At 42.6% G+C, this 20,477-nt stretch overlaps 1 protein-coding gene across 1 annotated transcript in view; it reads right to left on the bottom strand.

Annotated features, from left to right (window-relative positions):
* DNAJC3 (DnaJ heat shock protein family (Hsp40) member C3) overlaps nucleotides 1–12,919 on the bottom strand; it is a 32,684-nt gene extending 19,765 nt beyond the window's left edge. Inside the window, exons 1-4 of the mRNA XM_065678049.1 lie at nucleotides 12,703–12,919; nucleotides 6,589–6,699; nucleotides 4,149–4,273; nucleotides 3,021–3,095 (exon numbers count right to left, since the gene is read on the bottom strand). Of these exons, the coding sequence (XP_065534121.1) occupies nucleotides 3,021–3,095; nucleotides 4,149–4,273; nucleotides 6,589–6,699; nucleotides 12,703–12,784 (393 nt within the window). The 5' untranslated portion in view covers nucleotides 12,785–12,919. The remainder of the gene's footprint in view (nucleotides 1–3,020; nucleotides 3,096–4,148; nucleotides 4,274–6,588; nucleotides 6,700–12,702) is intronic.
* Between the last annotated feature and the right edge of the window lie 7,558 nt (nucleotides 12,920–20,477).

Raw genomic sequence — 20,477 nt, forward strand, 5'->3', positions numbered from 1 at the left:
TCTCCAGAAACACCGAGATCCCTTTCAAGAACATGACATCAAGAGGAGGGATGGAAAGAAAAAAAAAAATGCTTTTCAGAGTCTCCACGGGGATTCAAACTTTGGAATATGCTTGGAGAAAACAACATTTTACAGACAGGTCACTACATCAGCCACCTTGCAGTTCTGGTAGGTACACAAAGGAACACTGCTGACATTGACTCTTAATGCAAGCATCACACAGGGAATTACAAACCATCTCACTCCTACACATCTGTCTTTGGTAGTCCAAGTAAAAATACTCTCCCTAATTTCCACATCCTGACCTGGTTTCTCCAACTCAGAAGTGGGAAATACTTCAAATTCTGATCTGCTCCCTTGAAGTCAACACCTGACCCAAACAGTCTCCTATGTGAAGTCACATGAGAGAATGTATCTACAATCATTCAAGGGCATATAATCTATATGAAAGAAGACTTTACCAGAAGAAAGCCCATCTCATCTACACAACTATTTCCTCAGGAAAATAAAACAACACTGAAGGCAAAAACTCCCACATTTTTACATCCTGCAATTCATTTCTGTATGTGTATGATGTGCAAGGTCCTATACCTGGGTCGGAGCAATCCCAGGCACAGCTACAGGTTGGGCAGAGAAGAGATTCAGAGCAGCCCTGCGGAGAAGGACCTGGGGGTGTTGGTCGATGAGAAAATGAACATGAGCCGGCTGCAGTGTGTGCTCGCAGCCCAGAAATCCAACCATATCCTGGGCTGCATCAAAAGGAGCGTGACCAGCAGGTCGAAGAAGGTGATCCTGCCCCTCTACTCTGCTCTTGTAAGACCTCACCTGGAGTACTGCGTGCAGTTCTGGTGTCCTCGACATAAAAAGGACATGGAACTGCTGGAACAAGTCCAGAGGAGGGCCACGAGGATGATCAGGGGACTGGAGCACCTCCCGTATGAAGACAGGCTGAGAAAGTTGGGGCTGTTCAGCCTGGAGAAGAGAAGGCTGCATGGAAACCTCATAGCAGCCTTCCAGTACCTGAAGGAGGGCTATAGGGATGCTGGGGATGGACTTACTCATCAGGGACTGTAGTGACAGGACAAGGGGTAACAGGTTAAAAACGTAAACAGGGAATGTTTAGACTGGATATAAGGAAGAAATTCTTTACTGCTAGGGTGGTGAGGCACTGGAATGGGTTGCCCAGGGAGGTTGTGAATGTTACACCCCTGGCAGTGTTCAAGGCCAGGTTGGACAAAGCCTTGGGTGGCATGGTTTAGTGTGAGGTGTCTCTGCCCATGGCGGCAGGGCGGGGGTTGAACTAGATGATCTTGAGGTCCTTTCCAACCCTAACTATTCTATGATTCGCTGATTCTAAGGAACACCTACTCTGGAGTATGGATGGAGTGAAGGTTTGTTCTGCATTTTGGTTTTTGGTTCTTTTTTTTTTTAAATACAGCATTTCCACCCTGTCTTTCCACAATGCTCATCTTCTGCAGACTTGAGCATATGACCAGGCTGCTGCATGCCTACTGACTTACAGTAACTGCAGATTTAGAGCCTGCACACAACTAATGCAGGCTGGCCTAAGTTTTTCTCCAATTTAGCTCTAGATCTGGACACAATCTGCTGATGTGTTACATGCTTAGCCAAAATGAAAGCATTCCAGTTAGGTGATATCCAGGCAACAAAGCAAGAGGCTAACAGGCTCTTCAGATCCTGACCTACAGAGCATAATCAAATTACATACTTTGTTCACATGTAAAACACACAATTTTAGGTATCCAAGTCCACAACTAAATTTTAGCCTAAAAGCTTTTGAGATCCCACTGGTATTTCTTTGCATTGTATCTGCAATAGTAGCAGAAAGAACTTTCAAGGTGCAACTTACTCTTTTTGGCTCCTTGACCACTGAATTACAACATGAGCCCAAGCTTCCTAGTGGCTAGTATTGCCCCTAACACTTTTGGTAGCAAAAAATAAAGTCTGAATATAAAAGTCTTGAGATCACTCAAAGAGCTACTCAATCCCTAATGGACTTCCTCCTTTTTTCCTCCCCTCTCATTTACAAGAAAAATACCTAAGACTAAAGGCAGCAATCTCAATTTTTTGCAGTTGGTTTGGAAAATGGCAAGTTCCTTGACAACTGACTGTAGCATTTCCATTACATAGCATTAAGCAATACTTCAAGAAACAGTAACTGCAAAGAGATGCGTACACACTCAGATTCAACACCGACATCATGTAATTGCTGTGGCAGCAACTATGTCCTCTGTTAATCAGAGCTGAACAATACTCTCCTGCATTTGCAAAGAGCAAGGCTGCACTGCAATCAGATGTGAAAGTGCGGACCACACGCCCCTAAGAAATGTACTGAGGAAGCAGCAGCAGCTAGAGTAGACATTGCTACTGCAGCCTTGCTACGAACACAAAGACTGCCTGGTGCATTTTTACCTGCAAGAGCCATTCCTCCCAACTGCCCTGCAGAGCATACAATTCAACTGCTCTGGTTTTGTCATACATACCCACTAGTAAGATTTCCATTAACCATCTGTAATCTGCAATGCAGAACTGAATTCTCCATCACACTCTTCAAAGCAAGTCAACAAGGCAGTATCAATGACACTTGCAAATTCTATTTATTTTGGCATAAGGAATATGCAAGCTGTTCAAACTAGCACCTCTTGCAGGGTAAGAATAAGAATGAATCTTATTTATTCTCATGCTTACAGAAATATTGTGCAGAGAGGAAACAAAGTTTCACATTTTCTCTGAGGAATTTTATTCTAGATGAGTTTATTTTTGCAATATAAGGCTGAAATGCACAAAATACCCATGAAAAGAAAAAAAAAAACCCACAACCCAAGTGAGCTTTAGGTAGGTAATATCCAACTGTGTTTGCATGAGAACTCTGAGCACTTTCTGATCATGGAGAGAAAGTATTGTCAATGTCGTCTCACACATGAAACATGGGGAAGTCCTCAGACCCAGAGCCCAACCTTAAAAGCAGTGATGTAATTCAACTTAGGCCTCCAACTTACCACATTTTTAAAGTCATCCTCTGCTTCATCAAATTTTCCTTGCTTAAGCAGTAAGTGTCCTCTCTGTAATCTTGCCTGAAATAAAAGAATTTTCTTGATGTACAAACTGGAATTCAGCAAATTATTAACATAAACTTCAGCATCCTTTATCAGGAAAAAGAAAGTTGAATTTTACTACAGCTAACAAGCTGAAACAGATCACAACACCCATTCCTCATCTTCTTGAGCTGACATTCTTAGAAGGCCTCTTTGATGGTAAAGGATCACTGCACCAGAACCGATGGAGATAAAGCAGCCACAGTTTTTATGAGCAGCTGAAACTCACGTAAAGAATTCATCTGAAGAGTTGCACAAAACAAAGTAAATGTCTACCTTACACCAGTTACTTGATTATAACTGCTTACAAATTTAAGAAATTAGCATAAATAATAGGCAATAAATAATTCCCACATTTAATTCTTCCACTAAACTTTCAGAATAATAGACGCTATGCAAAAAGACAAGTTAATGACTTAGAAAATTTAACAATATTTTCATACAATAATGAATTTAACATTTGCTCCTTTGATGTAAGCTGCACAGGACGTGGCACTGCCCACGGAAAAGGAAGATAAAAGAATTAGATAGAGCTAACTCCAGCAGTCTCCAAACTGTGAGGCAGTCTCCACATACAGCATGCAGGAGCGAGAAAGGCATAAGTAAATCAGAACTTGCAACAGTCCCAATGGAAGGCAAGTGAGATCAGGACAATTCCTGTGGAGAAGAGATGCTTCACATCAAACGCTGATTAAGACAGAAGAGGCATCTGTGTGCTCTCTTCCACTCCTCTCTCTCAGAGGGCATAGCCTTGGTGACTGAGGAGAATAACCACAAGCAAGAGAGGAGAAATGTTCAGCATAAACCCATGAGGAACATGAACTTAATGAAACTACTACTAGCTGTTAGAATAACTGGCTAGACTGTACTCAGCACAGCTACAAATTAAAGCACATACACCACTATTATTTTATCCTGTTTAAAGCCTTCCGAGTAATAATGTATTTATTTCCATTGAGTAATATCTGAAAAAACAGATTTGAAGCAGAGTTTTTTTATGCTTGAACACTTTTCAATCGCAGTAATACTTACTGATGTGAAGTCCTGCTTTAATTCAACGACTTTACTTAAATCACGAATTGCTGCTTTTGACTTGCCCATGGCTAAGTACACTGTGGCTCTTCTGTAATAAGCAATGTAGTTATCAGAGTCTCCCTCTGCAAGTGAACAAACAGGAATCAGAATACTATCTCAAAGCAATTGAAACTTTGGGTACAGCAAAATTTTAAGAACTAAAAATATTTGACTTTTAAGCCACTGGAAAAAAGTGGTATTTATAAACAAGGCATAACATTTGTAACATTATCCAAGCACTATGCAGTTTCATTATTTAACAATAAAGATTACAGAACTACAGTAAACTCTAAATGAGAGTACTGAAGGTGAAACATGTACACATTTTGCAGCTCTGTACAGGAAAGCAGCCACTACATGCTAACCTTTTATCTCCAACTGCATGCCTATATTTGAAAGCATATTAATGCATAATGTTCCATTCCAGTCCCTGTCAATCATATAGGATGCAAGCAAATAACTCCAAAATTATCAATATGCAAGGCCAATGTCCACACAGACACATAAACCCATCATCTACTGAACTAGCAGCAGCTTCTTTCTTTAGTACTAAAGTGGACACTAACACCCCTTCTCAATGGCAGACTTCTACTGTGCTATTAAAAAAAAAAATCACCAATCCAGAGTTTGTAGACAAGAACACCCATATCTGTGACAGAAAACAAGTATTTATTGTCCTCACCTCATCTGAGGTTAAAGTTGAACTTAAATGGAATAAACAGCACTGCCAAAAATCTTAGGGTCAGTAACCAAGCTTCATAGCTGGCCACCTCCCTTACCAAAATGCTAGTCCAATTCCCACTGGAAAAGGTATCTGCACCCTTCCTCTGCTCTGTCTTGGCTGTGAAAGTCAGAATGTCCAGCACTGAAACTAAATTACAACTTCCATGCTGGATACCAACATGATGGACATCTAGTAAATTCAAATGTAGCTACCTTAAAAAAAAAAAAGTACCAAATCCTACTGCATACAACTAAATATGTAGAGTACGTACAAATCAATAGCTGAAATTAAGGAACTTTATTAATACACAAAGGATGAAAGACAGGAAAAGAGTGAACCCAGAAAGCACATTCCATCCCAGAAGGATTATGATCTTTCTGACAGTCCGCATACTGTTTTGCCTCAGTTCCCCAGTAACAGAATGAACAGCAGTTGACATTTACCCAGAGAGAAAGCATAAGCCATCAACATGACAGGACCGAAGAAAGAGTTTTAAATTTAACTGGAGAGAAAATGGACAATAGCTTTCTTCTACTTTAGATGTTTGAACAAAAGCAGAAAAAAAAAACAACCAAAAAAAACCCCACAAAAAAAAGGAAAAGGAAAAAGGTGGAACAAGGAGCCTCTTTGTAGAACAAGGAGCTGCCGCATCACAGAGAAAGAGGAAGCTCCCCCTCCACTCCCTTTGTGAAAAGGAGGTTGATCTTAGAAAGCTCACAGAAAATACAAGTAACTCAAAAATCAGCAAATATTTCATTTACACATCACTGTTAGACCTAGACATAAAAAGTCTCAATAGTATGACTCAATGTGTAACACCTTTGTATTATTCTTCTCAGAGAAAATTATGCACTTGTACAAATTACAAAGCCCAACAACTTTAAACATATAAAAAAAAATATGCAATTGAGAAATTAGTGTTAATGAGACTGCTCTTTACCGGTGCTGTCTTTACACTTCAATTAAAGGATTTTAACCTGCCAAGTTGCTTTGAAATTTATAGAAGCAAACATTTAACTCTTCAGTTTGTTGAAAACGTAGAGCATCAAAACAACTCGATCACTAGTTCAGTTTGAGAGGCACAGTTAATATATTCTTCGCTACCAGTTCAGCATCTCAAAATTGTAGAATCAGTTTCACAAAGGTGTCACCCACCTCAAGAATTAAAAAAGAAAAAAAACAAAAAACAACCCCCAAACTTCCCCCCCCCCAAAAAAGCAAAAAAAAATACACCAAAAGACAACAAAGAACTACTTGAAATGTTGGTTTTTTAATCCATTCTTTCTTCTCTCCAGCACTGTAAACTCAACCTTTCAAAAACTAACTTCAAAAATCTTCAAAAAGACAAAACCTCATCTTGATGGGATTAGATACAGGGAACACCTCACCAAACAATGCCATAATCAATTGCATTGCTTTCATACAACTAGCTTGCAAAACAGCAGTGACTTAGTGTCCACATATCACAGTTTCTTTTACCAAAACCAAAGCTTAAGTATTCTACTACATCTCTTCTGGCTCCTGTTCAAACTGCTGCATAAAGATGCCCAAAATTCTGTGACTCATGGAATGCAGTTTGCAAGAAAGCAGAATACTTGATGAAGCAAACAAAAAAATCCAACCCAAACATCTAAACTTACTTCAGTGCAAGCATCACTTTCCGGAGATACATACCTATAGCTGCATGAAAGTGAGACAAAGCATCTGCTAGCTGTCCAGCAGCCAATAACTTCTTTCCCATTTCAAGTTGCTTTTCTACTTCTGCATTTATTCCACATTCAGCTCCTTGAAGAAAGGCAAGATAAAGGTTTTGAATAATTAGTTTGATTATATCAAGAGCATACACTGACAGCACATATTACAAGCAGTTCCTGATATAAAGGCAGTCATATATTCCTGTACTAAAACAATCAGCAACTTAATAAACACTGTCCCCAAAATTACAAAGTAAACGGATAAGCATTGTAAAGCACCATACTGTGAGAAGGCACCAAACAGGCATTCCTGCTCCTGTCTATACGTTCAGTAACATACTTTTTGCACACCAAGCTTTATACATCAACTGTAAGAGCAGTCTGACAAAATACATTTCTATGTGAACTTTCAATTTAGAAACCATCTGAAAAAAAAAAAAAAAACAACCTCATAATGCACACATAGAAAAGAAAAAGGCTTGAAGTTAAATTTCATGACCCTACTGATAGCTAACTGTTCTCAGTTGAGTCCTAAGTTATCTGAGTGACTGGCTTCTAGTCTACCGCAATTTTGTCTCATTTACTTTATCATTTCCAAGGCAATCTGTTTCCAGGGACCAAGTTTTGATATCAACAATTAAGATTCTTCCCCCTCCCCCATTTTCATTTAACTGGAAGTATGAAAAATAACACTAAAGTGGTATGCTTTCAAACTGCCAGTTTCAGTTGAAAGCTAATAAATGCTGCTGTTCAACGTGCAGGGAAACACTATTGTTGAGAAGAAATGAGTAGCTGAATTCTACTTGATGTACATGCTGTACATCCATCAATTCAGGCACAGAGATTTTTTGTTTGTAAGACTTACAGCAATCTGCAAATCAGGACAGACTTTCACTACAACTTACCAGTTTATGACTATTAAAACTTTCACCCTATAAACAGTTTTCTTTTAATAAAAGCATACCTTATGCATAAGTTTAAGCAAGGTAGCAAATTAAAATCCTGAATAAATACAATTACTGGTAATCAACCTCTTTCAGTCAGGTTTTGTATCAAGCTAATTCAGACAGGCACTTGAATTAACCTCAAATACAAAAATGCAGCAGCACTTTGAAGCTGTTTCTTAGAGTCCAAATAAAACTGTTAACACTACACAGAGTGGAGGAAAGCATATCAAAACTTCTCACACTGACAGGTGATTAAACAACAAAGTATTTGTAATGAAAAGAACATTAATGTCTGGATCACCAAATCCTTAAGATTTTTAGATCCAGGAGCTCTTGCCACTCGAGATCTTCATTTTTCTTTCCTACTCCTTAACACAGTTCATAATTCTTTCAATTCCACAGAAGAAAATTAATGCCCTCTGTATCCACTGGAAAAAGCTTCATCTGCTAAAAGATTTATAATAATTCAGCAAACTGGATTCTAGAGGCTTCAATTATTTCTTTCAGAACAGTAACAGCAAACAATATTTTTTTTAAATTCATGGAAGTTACTTTATAAAATAATCCCCAAGCTCTGGGTCAGTAGGGTTTTTTTTTTTTTTGTTTAAATAGATGACATTCATATAGTAATTATTATCCTAGAGTCAATTTGGGGTTCTTATTAAACAGTGCATTTTAAAATCCATTCTATACATTCATGTATAGCTCTGAAGAAAATATAAATAGCTCCACTGATAACAGAGAAGTACTTGACAGTAATTTTTCCATACACACTATTCTACCTCAAGGCAGCTTTTATGTGAATCTCCAATTCTCAGAAAAATAGACATTCTCTTTGCCATTTTGCTTCTTTGCCAGCTTGAAGTTTTCATCACCAAGTAGTCCAATGTCCTCCAAAATGACAAAGCAAGCATTGAAGGGAAGACAAAACCAAAACAACCCAAACCGGAAAACCAACCCACAGATTTCTCCATCTTTGAAAGTACACTAGCAAAGAATCAGGTATCAAATCATGAACAGACTGAAGTATTTAACATGAGCGAAAAAAAAAATTAAATTTATAAAGCTCTGTCTCTCCCCACATATGAATACCTGCAATCTTTCAAAACTTGTCAGTTTGGAGCAGTATCCTAGAAGTGGGCTGTAAATTACTCTTTGATGAACCTTCCATCCACCTAAACATGGCATTCAATTTTCAAAGAGTCTCAAGCATCTGAGGGAGTGCCCTTATTTTCACATTTAGTCACATCAGGACAGCTCCAAGAATAGATTTGCCACAATAAGATGTACCTATATCATTTATACCTTTCATACACATTATGTTCAGTACAGCTTTACAGTTACGTAATACTTTAGGCAGGAGAGACTTCTTTTTCCTTGAAAATACTGAACGTAATAAATGAGACAGATGACCATTAGTAATAAGCAGGTAAGTTAATAAAAGCAGAAGCAACAGAAAAATAAGGCAAACTGGGAAGTATTGCATGCTCCCTGCAGAACAAGACTAATTATACTAGACATACATTAAAAGTACACAAATTGCTGAACATCTTAAGTTGATGTGGGAATCTCCAGAAGCAGCCTATATAGATCACAGAATCACAGAATCCCAAGGGTTGGAAGGGACCTCAAAAGATCATCTAGTCCAACCCCCCTGCAAGAGCAGGGTAACCTACAGTACATCACACAGGAACTTGTCCAGGCGGGCCTTGAATATCTCCAACGTAGGAGACTCTACAACCCCCCTGGGCAACCTGTTCCAGCGCTCTGTCACTCTCGCAGTAAAAAAGTTTTTCCTGATGTTCACATGGAACCTCCTATGCTCCAGTTTATACCCATTGCCCCTTGTCCTGTCACTGGACATCACTGAAAAAAACCCTATCTCCATCATCCTGACCCTCACCCTTTACATATTTGTAAACATTGATGAGGTCACCCCTCAGTCTCCTTCTCCAAACTAAAGAGACCCAGCTCCCTCAGCCTCTCCTCATAAGGGAGATGTTCCACTCCCTTAATCATCTTTGTGGCTCTGCGCTGGACTCCTTCAAGCGATTCCCTGTCCTTCTTGAACTGAGGGGCCCAGAACTGGACACAATATTCCAGATGCAGCCTCACCAAGGCAGAATAGAGGGGGAGGAGAACCTCTCTTGACCTACTAACCACACCCTTTCTAATGCACCCTAGGATGCCATTGGCCTTTTTGGCCACAAGGGCACATTGCTGGCTCATTGTCATCCTCCTATCCACCAGGACCCCATGATGAAAAGTGACATTTACCATAACTACTCAGAACACTGTACACTGACCTGATAGTTGGGCTGATTATTCATATAAATCTACATGAATGCTTACTCATATTCTGGCTGTAGGCAAACAATCACTTTAAACAAACCACCCCACAGCAACCATCTGCAAAATTCTAACACAGGCACGGAAGTCTAAGGACTCTAATTCTGTGTAACCTATTTGGGTATCTACTCACTCTTTGGGCTGGGAATAAATGAAAAGACTCAAGTTCAACCAGAGGTAAAAAAACAACCAAACCCACAGAGCTCTTTCCAGCATATATACAGACATTAGTGAGCTGGATATGAAGGGCCCAGCACTGCAGCTGAAGAAGTTTTGTATGCTACAGCAAGAAACTAAGTTTATGCAAGTATACTATTTATTTTTAGAGCTTTCAAGTATTTTGATTTGAATGTTATTTCTAAAGCCTGCCTAATTGTTACCTATTCACCAAGGATGACAGACGACCATACACAAGAGCCCCAGCAGTCAAATTAAGTCAGATATTGTGGATAAGTTCAAGAGTCTGTAGGCCTGGCACTGATGCAAGGGTGGAAGAGTCAAAAAAGAAGCCAACAAAACAAAAATAAAACCAAACTGCTCTCAGATAATAACTGTTTCCAGCCCTGTCAGGCAGAAGGCACGGGAGATGATAAGCAGGTGCAGCTAACCTGTTTTTCCAGTTAAATACACTCACTTCAAAGAAATTTTAACTACCTGGTAGGATTTTTGTTTTATTAGAATAACTGGTGCTAATACATGGGTACCTGAGCATGCAAACTTCAACTACATCCTCATATAATCAGTCAGATCCACAGCGTAAAAAGCTTAAGAATGCCCTTCAGATTGAAAACTGTTTCAAGATTTTACGTATGTCTACACACTCCTCTTTTCCCCCAAGCTCGGGAACAGAACTATGAAAATAAACAGAACTAGTTCCAATTGTGTATCAGAAGTCAAGTTGTTTCAAAGACAAAGGAGAAACATGTATGTGACTAATTTTAATTACAGTCATCTTCTCTGTATTTTTTAAAAATAAGGGAGGGGGGCATTTTTTTGATCAGAATGACCCTGTGTATAGCATAGTAGGTCTTAAGTTTACTGGTTTTTTTGAACAGGTTTGGGCTTCGATTTTATGCATGCTGCTTTTCAAGGACAAGACTGAAAAAAGTATTGGACCCAACCTCTAGTTTGAGGAGCAATACATAAATGTTCACAGGGAGCCTTAGAGCAGCTAGCTGAGCCATGTGTAACTGTCACCTACCAAGTTTTTACTCCCTCTGTTTGCAAAGAAAATCGGTACACATAGCCACGACTGGCAAACCAAAAAGCCACTCCCCCATTATCCTTTGTTTTTTGGGGTGAAAAAAAAAATGAACCCACAAACTCAGGATAGAAATACAGGTGTGGGGCAAAGAAACACTTAAAGCTGGTGGTCTGACAACAACAAACTGAGCTCTGCTAGTTACACTCAAAGTCCATTTCTTCTTCCCCTTATTATGTTTTTCTTTCGCTACCAAGAAGAAGTGGACAATCCTCCTCTATCCTCCTCAGTCACCAGGAATTTACAGGGAGGAGAAGGGAAGGGAGAAATTGACAACTATTATTATTTTCCCTTTAACACTACTAGAGTACACATCCAAAAAAAGCTAATCAACACCACAGCATCTAGACTTGTATTACAGAGCATCTTTGCCACAGTATGTTCCTGTTGTCAAATGATCACAGCAATCATTAGTTTAGTAACATCTACCAGACTTTTAATGTCAAGCCAGGTCTGTCTTAGGCCTATAGAATTATTCTGACTATTGACAGCTTCAGTTCCACTTCAGTCTGCCAATGCTAATTAAAGCACGCTCCTCATGTGAAGCTCTGACAATGTGCACAATTGTATAACTACGTTATACATTTAACAGGAGCCTGTGAATAAAAGTTTACCATACAGGTGTTGCTGACAGGGTATTCTGAAAGTAAACAGGCTGCAAAAAGTGCAGATAAACTTCTCTGCTAAACTTCAAATACTAACGTTGAGAAAAGAAACAAAAAAACAAAGAAAACAGTAAAACAAAAACATAACCAAACACAATACAGCTGCCAAAAGCCTCAGCCAACTTGTAGGTCTGGCACTAGTAATGGCTGTGGCTGAGACGGACCATTGAAAATGCCTTTTTACTTGGGAACGGCACAAAATTCCTCCAGAAGTGAGAAATTCAACGCTAGTACAGAAGTGGCCAATACCGTCACACAGTTGTGCTCGGTAACACCACGTTTTCAAGACCTCACAGCAGCTCAAACCCCAACAGCCGGCCAAGGAACACGAAGCACACACACCGAGCCCCCTTCACCAGCACCGCCAGGCACTCGGGCAGAACCAAGCAGGTTACAGTGACGGTGCCCTCATTACACACCCTTCGGAACCTCCCTGATGAGGTGGCAGCTCTGCACCTCCTTCTTCCCCACACCTTGTCCAGAAATACTCTCCTCTCAGGACGGCGGCCCCGCCGCCATGGTGCTCGCAGCCCCGCGCCTCCTCTCGCCCCGGCCCGGCTCAGCCCCGCCGGCTCCCTGTGGCTAGGCCGCGGCTCCGCTCCGCTCTCCACCGGCATAATTCAACCCAGGCCGACACCCGAACACCCCTGATCGTCGCGATCGACTAAGACAGCCCAGGAGGAGGGAGGGCGATCACCCAGCGGCTTCCCCTGACCAGGCATCGCCGCGGGCCCAGCAACGACCCCATCTGAGGCTGACCTGCCCCAGCGGGCCGCGCACGGAAACGGCGGCCACCTCCATTGCCACACACCGCCGGCCCGGGCAAGGCCGAGCTGCAGAGTGCCCCGCTGCCCGTCACAAGCTCCACTCACCCTGGTACTGCAGGTCGAAAAGCACGAGGAGGAATGGCAGCGCGGAGCCCAGGCGGCCGGCGGAGGCCGCGGGACACACCATCTCCGCCGCGCCCCGACGCCCGCGGCGACACTGGCGGCGCCCCGGGGCCGACGGCTCCAACCGCTCCGGGGTGGGTCGTGGGCGCCCCTGATTGGCCGCGCCGCACTCTCCCTCCCCTCGCACCCCCCTAACGTGGAAGCGCCCTAAAGAGGGAGCCCGTCCGCCTATGTAGGAGGGCGGGTGGCGGCGCGGCTCTACGCATGCGCGACAGAGAACTCACCGCCCTTTCGCGCAAGCTCAGTGGCGCCGGGGGCTCTAGTCACCCTGTGCTGCGCATGCGTGGGTTGGTGGAGGGACGCCGGCTCCCGCAGTGAGGTTCGGTCAGTGGAAATGGTGATGTGGGCTAAGGGCTGGGGCAGCCGCCGCGGGCGCGGTCTCTGTCAGGGAGAGAAGTCCGGAGTGCGGCCGCCTGCCCATGTGTTTTACCCCGTGCCTCTTTGCCCACCCTCTCCTGCCGCAGCCAGGCTCTTCCGGGGTGAGGAGCGGTTTGCTCCAGGTCCGGGTTCAGCCCGACTGAGCGTGCTCTGCTGGTGCTGGCAGGCATGGCTCCTCGCCCCGGGCCAGCCGCGGGGTGAAACGGCTGCCGTCGGGGATAAGGGAGAGAGCACTGTCGGTATAAAGAGCCACCATTTGGCGTGTGATTGTTGCTGTTCCCATTCCAAGGACAGTATTTCTGACTAGTCAGATAGTAGGGAAATTGCACATTCGGTCAGAAGTAAATTGATCCTGGTTCTTCATCGCTGTGTCTGACCTAGCACGGAGCAGAGAATGGCAAGTGCGGTTTCAAACTGTGCTTTACTGTCCCTGGGACACAGTCCAGCTTTCAACTGAGATAGCATGGCCTTGAACTCTGTGTTGACCTCCAGGCATGCCGAAACAGTGTTAAGGGATTTACCAGACTGCAGAAAAATGGATGACATTTAACAGAGCACGGTATTTTCACACTGAAAGCTCATATTAGATCTGTAAACTGAAAGTAAAGCCTGTGTAAGATAGCCTGCAATCTAACACGTATTTTTGGAGATCTCGTTCCCTTTGTTTTGTAATGAAAATACAATCTGTTATTAGTTACCACAGAAAAACTAATCCTGTATGTGCCTAGTTGTTCATTATGTCAAATTATCTGCCTAGTGTTGTTGGATAAGCAGTTCATCTTAGGGGCTTATTATATGTTATACCCCACCAACGTAAAAAAAAACCACAAAATAATCATGCTTTCCAGGGAAACCTGCTGAGGAAGCCAAAAACTTGAGGCTTACAAGTCTGATTTGGCAACCACAGAAACTTCTTTCTCATTCTGCTGATGATATAATTCACAAGCTTTCTTGAAAGATCACGCTGTTAAAAAGAAAAGCAAGTTATCCCTCTTCGCTTTATTTTTAAGATGATGCTTCAAAGGTATCCCCTTGAAATTTGGCCTGCAGAAGTAATTCGGAAATAAGAACTTGAAATAATACAAGAAGTGGTAGATGTGAAATGAATAATAGATGACATTCTAAGGATGTCAGCGTGAAGAACTTGACAACTCCATAGCAGTATGGGTAAGACAAAATATGAAAGCCTAAAGCTGAACTCAGCAGCATGCAGTCCCAATGAATTCGTTTGATTTACCTGAGGAAAAACATACTAGACCAAAGCCAGACAAAATGAATATGGAAGGGGAATTTAAACCTCCAACCCCCTAAGATGACTGAAAATAATACTAAAGATTATGACATACTTAATAACAAGATGAGAAGAAAACAAGCTGGAGAAAACTCAGTCCCTCATACAGGAATACCTAGCATAAATATTCGATCATCAAAATCCCTTAAAGCAGGATGAAAGTAGTATGATTAAAACATCAAGTATCATTCTGAGTAGATGCTTGACAGGCCTTTGGTCCTTGACCTTGGCCCTGAAATACTGAGCCAAGGTCAATATTTCAGGCTGACACAGCAGTGTAAAGAACAGTGTGTAAGGCCAACACTTCAAAAGGATCTGCTCAAAAAGCATTAATCATTGTCACTCTGTGCTGGAAATGCCACCAGGTACACAGAATTACACAATAAGTCTTGAAAGAGATCATAAACTATAAAGAACTATTCCTGATTATCACAGATTCCCAAACATATATTATTTAGATACTAAGTATTAAACTGGGAGAAGCAAGTTCTTTACCACATATTCCCTTGTGCGATTTCATCATAGAATCATAGAATGGTTTGGGTTGGAAGGGACCTTAAAACTAATCATAAAAAAATCAAATCTAGATGTCAGAAGCAGAAGAGGAGGAAGACCTGAAAGAACAAATGCATGTGACATGCCAACATATTTTGGAATTTGAAAAACAGCAAAGCAACACAGCTGTAATGCAAAGAGTCTTTCAGAGGGATTCATCAAACTAAGGCTGCTGTCTGAAACAAGTTTCTTCAGCAGTCCTGAGTTTTGGAGCGAAAGGGTGGATGACAATGACTACATTAATGTTCAAAGTGCTGAAAAGGCAGAAAACAAGGGAATTTACTCCCGGTAATATATATAGTAACATCAGAGGGCGGCAATTAGCAAGGAATGACTCTTGAAACTACTCATTGCTTATAATAGAAATGATGAGCTGAACATGGTGACGTGTGGAGATAGTTATATCTGTAGTTTCTATTTATTAACTGAGAAACCTTCTAAGATGTAATACAGTAAGAGGTCTGGATTACACGTGACAACACACAGGGTCCCGTTTTGCTTAGCAATATGTTTTAATTAATAATCTTGAGTCCAAAAGCAACCAAACATATCAAAGTTTCCTGATACAGAAAAAAACAGGAGACTGTTATGTTGCATGCACAGTCTAGTATGAAAATAAAGGGAGGATGATAACAGAGGTACTATTGTCAGGGTTTCTTCTTGAAAGAGGTCTCTAAAACCTCACACTTTGTTTTTATTCTTGCCTCTGTATATCCCTATTAGAAACATAGCTGTGTTGGAGCTAAATAAAATAGTAGCATATATCTGGTTAGTATGGGATTATTTTTATGTAGCCACATCTCTTGGTAATTTCACATTTGGATTGGTGTTCATAGGAGAGGACTTTAAGGAAAATCATTTTTCTGGGCTCCTTTTGCAGTAAATGGAAGCAGAAACTCTACACCCTGCAGTCCAGCACAAGAACTTAATTTACATGCTCTGAACTTGCACTTGGAAAAGCTGATCTTTGCCCATGGACTGAAAAGGGCAGAGGCTAGCCTCCATTAATACTTTCTTGTTACTTTTTTAGGGCAAGGCTAGCCTCCATTAATACTATCCACTTCATGTTGTCTTAACAAAATTCTGCATGTTTTTGTCATATCCCTGATGGGAGAAGTACGTTTCTGGTGTGGAATTATTTAGCCTTCTGTGCTATCGCCTTGTGTGTACGCACTATATAAAACCACTGGCTACTAACTCCTATTTATACCGCTATAAATATGCTTTACATAGGCCATTTGGTGTCATTTAAGTTTGTAATACAGGTCGTCAAGTCTCCTTTATTCACTAAGCTGTATCACTAACTAATTTATCAACAGAGCCTTGCTACATGTAGGACAGAAGTTGGAAAAGAGAAATTAAGACATCAGTGTTTCCTTACACTTAAATTTGTTCAAGATTTATTTTAATCAGGGGAATTATGCTCTATCTGCAACTTTTCTCACTAGCCCTGGTAGCAATAACAAACTCCAGACACCTCAAAATGCATTCACTGTCACCTCAAAATGCATTCACTGTCTCCTCAAACTGCAAAAATGCATTCACTGTCTCTTGCCTAACTTAACCTTTTGGTATAATGAAGTCTCAATCTCAATCAGAAAAGGAGGTACCAGTAACCCCTTTTCATGCATTACCTTGACATTTTAGTGTCATTTGTCCAAGTATATACTTTAGGGTGTGGGTTTGTTTTTTTTTTTTTTTGTTCTGTTTGAACCAGAAGTGTAGAAATAATTCAAATCAAAGCCTAATTTCAGTTTGAAACAACGCAACCCAAACAGTATTTTTTCGTAGTTTGATTTAAGATAAAATGTGCTTCTGTTCATTTTGGGAAGGGGAAGTCTTGACAGAAAGCAAAACATTTAATTTATGATGAAAACACACCCATTTTAAAACATTTATTTTTTAAGGCACAGAACATTTTTCAATTAACATGCTACTGTGAAAGTCAAAACACTGCTTCCAACATTAAAATGCTATTATATTTCTGAAATAAAGCATCCTGGTTTGTAAAGGTATGGAAAACTTTAACATGGATCAACACTCCTCTTTTTTTGATTGAAGTAATTTGTGAAGTTCAGCGATGCAGGAAGAATGGCCTGAGGAAATGAAGAATCCTTTATCTTACGAGCAGATATCCAGAGGCCAAGCAGACTTTATGGATATACCTTGCCTGTCCTCACACTCACAGGTTTGCTCCAGGTAATCCTTCTTGCCATTCAGTACAGAAATCTGGACTCAAGTGCAACCCAAAGGAGACAATAAAGAGTGTGTGTACTCCTGCAGAGTGGCTGGAATATTGATTAACTCCTCATTTCCTTGTTTTCAGGAATCACCAGGACTCTGAAAAGTCCTGTAGGGACAGAAAGTCCAAAGGCATGTCCTTAAATCTTGAGTGTCAGGATTTACATTTGAAAAAAAAAAGGGGGGAGGGAAAGGGGAACTACATTGCCCTTTGTATGCTTTGTGACTGAGGCTCTGAGAGTTGGTGGTTCATTTTCCTTTTTCATCCAGTTTATTTCTTGCCCATAAAAATCATGTTCCAGTCAGTGTAAAAGGACGACGTAGAAAAAAAACAAACCTAGAGGTTTCTAAGTGTTAAAAACACAGTCCTTAATTCAGTTTCAGTGTTCACTGACCTTCCTATTGTTCCAATTATATCAACGATTTCTGATGGGGGTAAGAGATGTCGATTGGATCATTTGAGCATCTGAATAGATTTGTGAAAAACCTGTGTGAACTGGTTTGTGAAACTCTTCTGTGTTCATCCAGTTTATTTGGGTTTCCACGGGATAGCAAAGGACCACATCTCTGACATCAGTGAGGCTCAAAGATCAAGCCCTCAGCCTGAAGCAGGACGTGCTCCTGAACTGAGTGGTTGCAAATCTTGTTGATGCGGGCAAGACCTGCTCATTTCCTTGTGATTTCCACCCACTCCCATCCCCACCCCTCCCCCAAACACTGGTTTCTAAAAATGCCTGAGTTGTTTCTTTTGGAGAAACAGAACAAAACACAAGAGCCTGAGAGCAACAACGCTCCATCAGGAGTCCGTCTGGCCCAGTACTGTCTCTCCTGTGTCACCCCATACATGTCTAAAGGAGAGTAGATGAGGAGTGCAGGTCTACTTCTGTCAGGGTCCAGAGGGTGTTCATTGGCCTCAATGCCTTGGACCGGCCTCCCTTGGGGTCTGCACTGCAGGCAGCCCCTCGGACCTGTGTCAGAGCTTGTCATGCAGGAGGACTCTGTGCATGACATATCATAGCTGTTCTGTTATATTCTGTTCAGTTCCGTTCCGTTCAATTCTCTTCCGTTCCATTCCATTCCAGAGTTATGTAATGATGAGACCATTATTTACCTGAAATGCCAAGGAGCTTTCAGCACCAAAACCACTTTCAAAGACACAAATCAGAAAGGTTACAGGTGGAAACAGTATTTTATTTATTTATAAATAAAGTGATTTTATCTTATTTTAGTCTAGCTTAGTTTAGTTTAGTTGATTTTAGCCTAGTCTAGTTTAGGTTATATTTTCTTTTCCTGAATCTGTCAGAGCGGTGCTGTGGTGGTGCGAGAGCAGCGCAAGAAGCCAGCCAGAATGGGCCGGGGAAGACCTGACAAGGGGTGGTGCTCAATGCTACAGAGGACAGGCAACAATCCCGGGGCCACGCTGGGGCCACCCTGGGAGTCCAGAACTCTGCCTCCCCCCGGGATGCGGGGCACGAGGGCCAGCTGCGTGGAGCACGAGCCGCTGCCTTTGGGCTGCAATAGCCCAAAGGAGCCCCGTGAAGGGGCTGTGCTCGGCTGCAGGGGAAGGCAAAAAACCCCGGGGACACTTGCTAGTCCACCTGGGGGCAAAAAAGCTCTTCACCCCCCCCAGCTGCAGGACACGAGGGCCACCTTCGTGGAGCATGAGCACCGGGCAATAACCGAGCCCGAATGCACCGAGGAGCCCTGCCAAGTGGTCATGCTCAGTGCTCAGAGGAAGGCAAAAAACCCCCGGGGACCAGTGCCAATCTGCCCCGGGGGAAAATTCCTTCCTGACCCCAGTGCTGGCGATCGGCTACTCCCTGAGCACGTGAGCAAGACCTGCTCCTGGTCCACGGGCTGGTTATGGCTCTTGGGGGACACTGGCACTGCCTTTTCTGCCTCCACCTGGAGCCATCTCAGGGGCTTCCAACAACAGCAAAATGACCCTGGCCTGATCAGCCCTGGGGGTAGGAATCCTTCCTGTGCCTGGCAGTGGGAGCTCCAAAGCACTGTGGGAGGGCACTGGGCCATCTGTGGACCCTATTCCTTACGGCTGCTACCGCTATCTCCCCAGAAGATGAGGACTGCGATCTCCGCGCAGACTGAAGCAGGATTTCCATCCATCCGATGAGCTGTGAGCGTGGCCCCTCCAGGGGCTGGAATTGCAGCAGAGAACCTTCCACAGCTTCGGGCAGTCTTCTACCCTCTGCCCCTCCAAGTAATTCCACGGGTGCCTCAAGGAATTCCTCTAGGGTGCCTTTGGGCTTCCAGCTCTGTCCTGGTGGCAGCGCCGGGCACTCTGGCAGTGGGACACTGGGGAACGCTGCCTTATACTGCCCCAGGGCATTGTGATGCTGCGTTGGTGGGTGGTGGCCCTGTGACACGGGGGTGATGTGGCCTCCACAGCCCTGCCCACCACAGCCCTGCCGCTGCTGCCCCTTTGCCCAGCATCCCTTGGAGAAAGGCCGTTGGGCTGCTGGCCCTGAGGCAGCGCCTGTGCCCAGGAGGCCCCCAGGATGTCCCTGCCCATGGCAGCCACACACTGGGCACTGCTGCTGGGTGTCCCTGTAAATTAATCGGTGTGTTCAGACTGCATCAATAAAGGCATTTATACCACGGACAGTCCTTTGACTCTGGTGATCCCAGAGGTGAAAGAAAAGGGTTTTGGTTCCCCCTGCATGAACTTTGCAGAAATGTAGAGAGCACACAGGATTTCCTCACCATTCCTTATCAATACACCAAGTGGCATTTGCTCCCACGCTGCTTATGGTGAGGTCTTCTCCTTGGAAAGAAGAATTTCAGAAATCGCTTCGCATTTGTGACACAGGGTGTTTAGATATTTGCCTGTGTTCATTAACATTCATATGTGTAGTCTGGGGTTTTACCTCTTGTAGTACTACTTGAAGGTAACACTTCACTGACAGCTGCCTAATTCCATGTTCTTGATAGCTCAGTGAAGCGTTTTGATTCCAGTTCAGTTTAAACCACGTGGACTGAGCCGCTTTTCCCTGCAACACTCAGGAAGAACGAGTAACTGACTCAGTTGTGTAGACCAGTTTTAAAAACATCAGCTAAGTATCACGTAAGGGTACCGTATAGGGGGCAGAGATTTAGAGACTGGCAACAAATCTCCCCAGCACATTTGTTCAGGTCCTTGAAAGGCAGAATGACGGCTGGTCTCTCTCCCGTAGGCTTATTTCCTGTGCGGTCTATCGGGGGAAAGGGAAGGTCA

Source organism: Lathamus discolor, chromosome 4, assembly GCF_037157495.1.
Source record: "Lathamus discolor isolate bLatDis1 chromosome 4, bLatDis1.hap1, whole genome shotgun sequence".
In the NCBI taxonomy this organism is placed as follows: domain Eukaryota; kingdom Metazoa; phylum Chordata; class Aves; order Psittaciformes; family Psittacidae; genus Lathamus; species Lathamus discolor.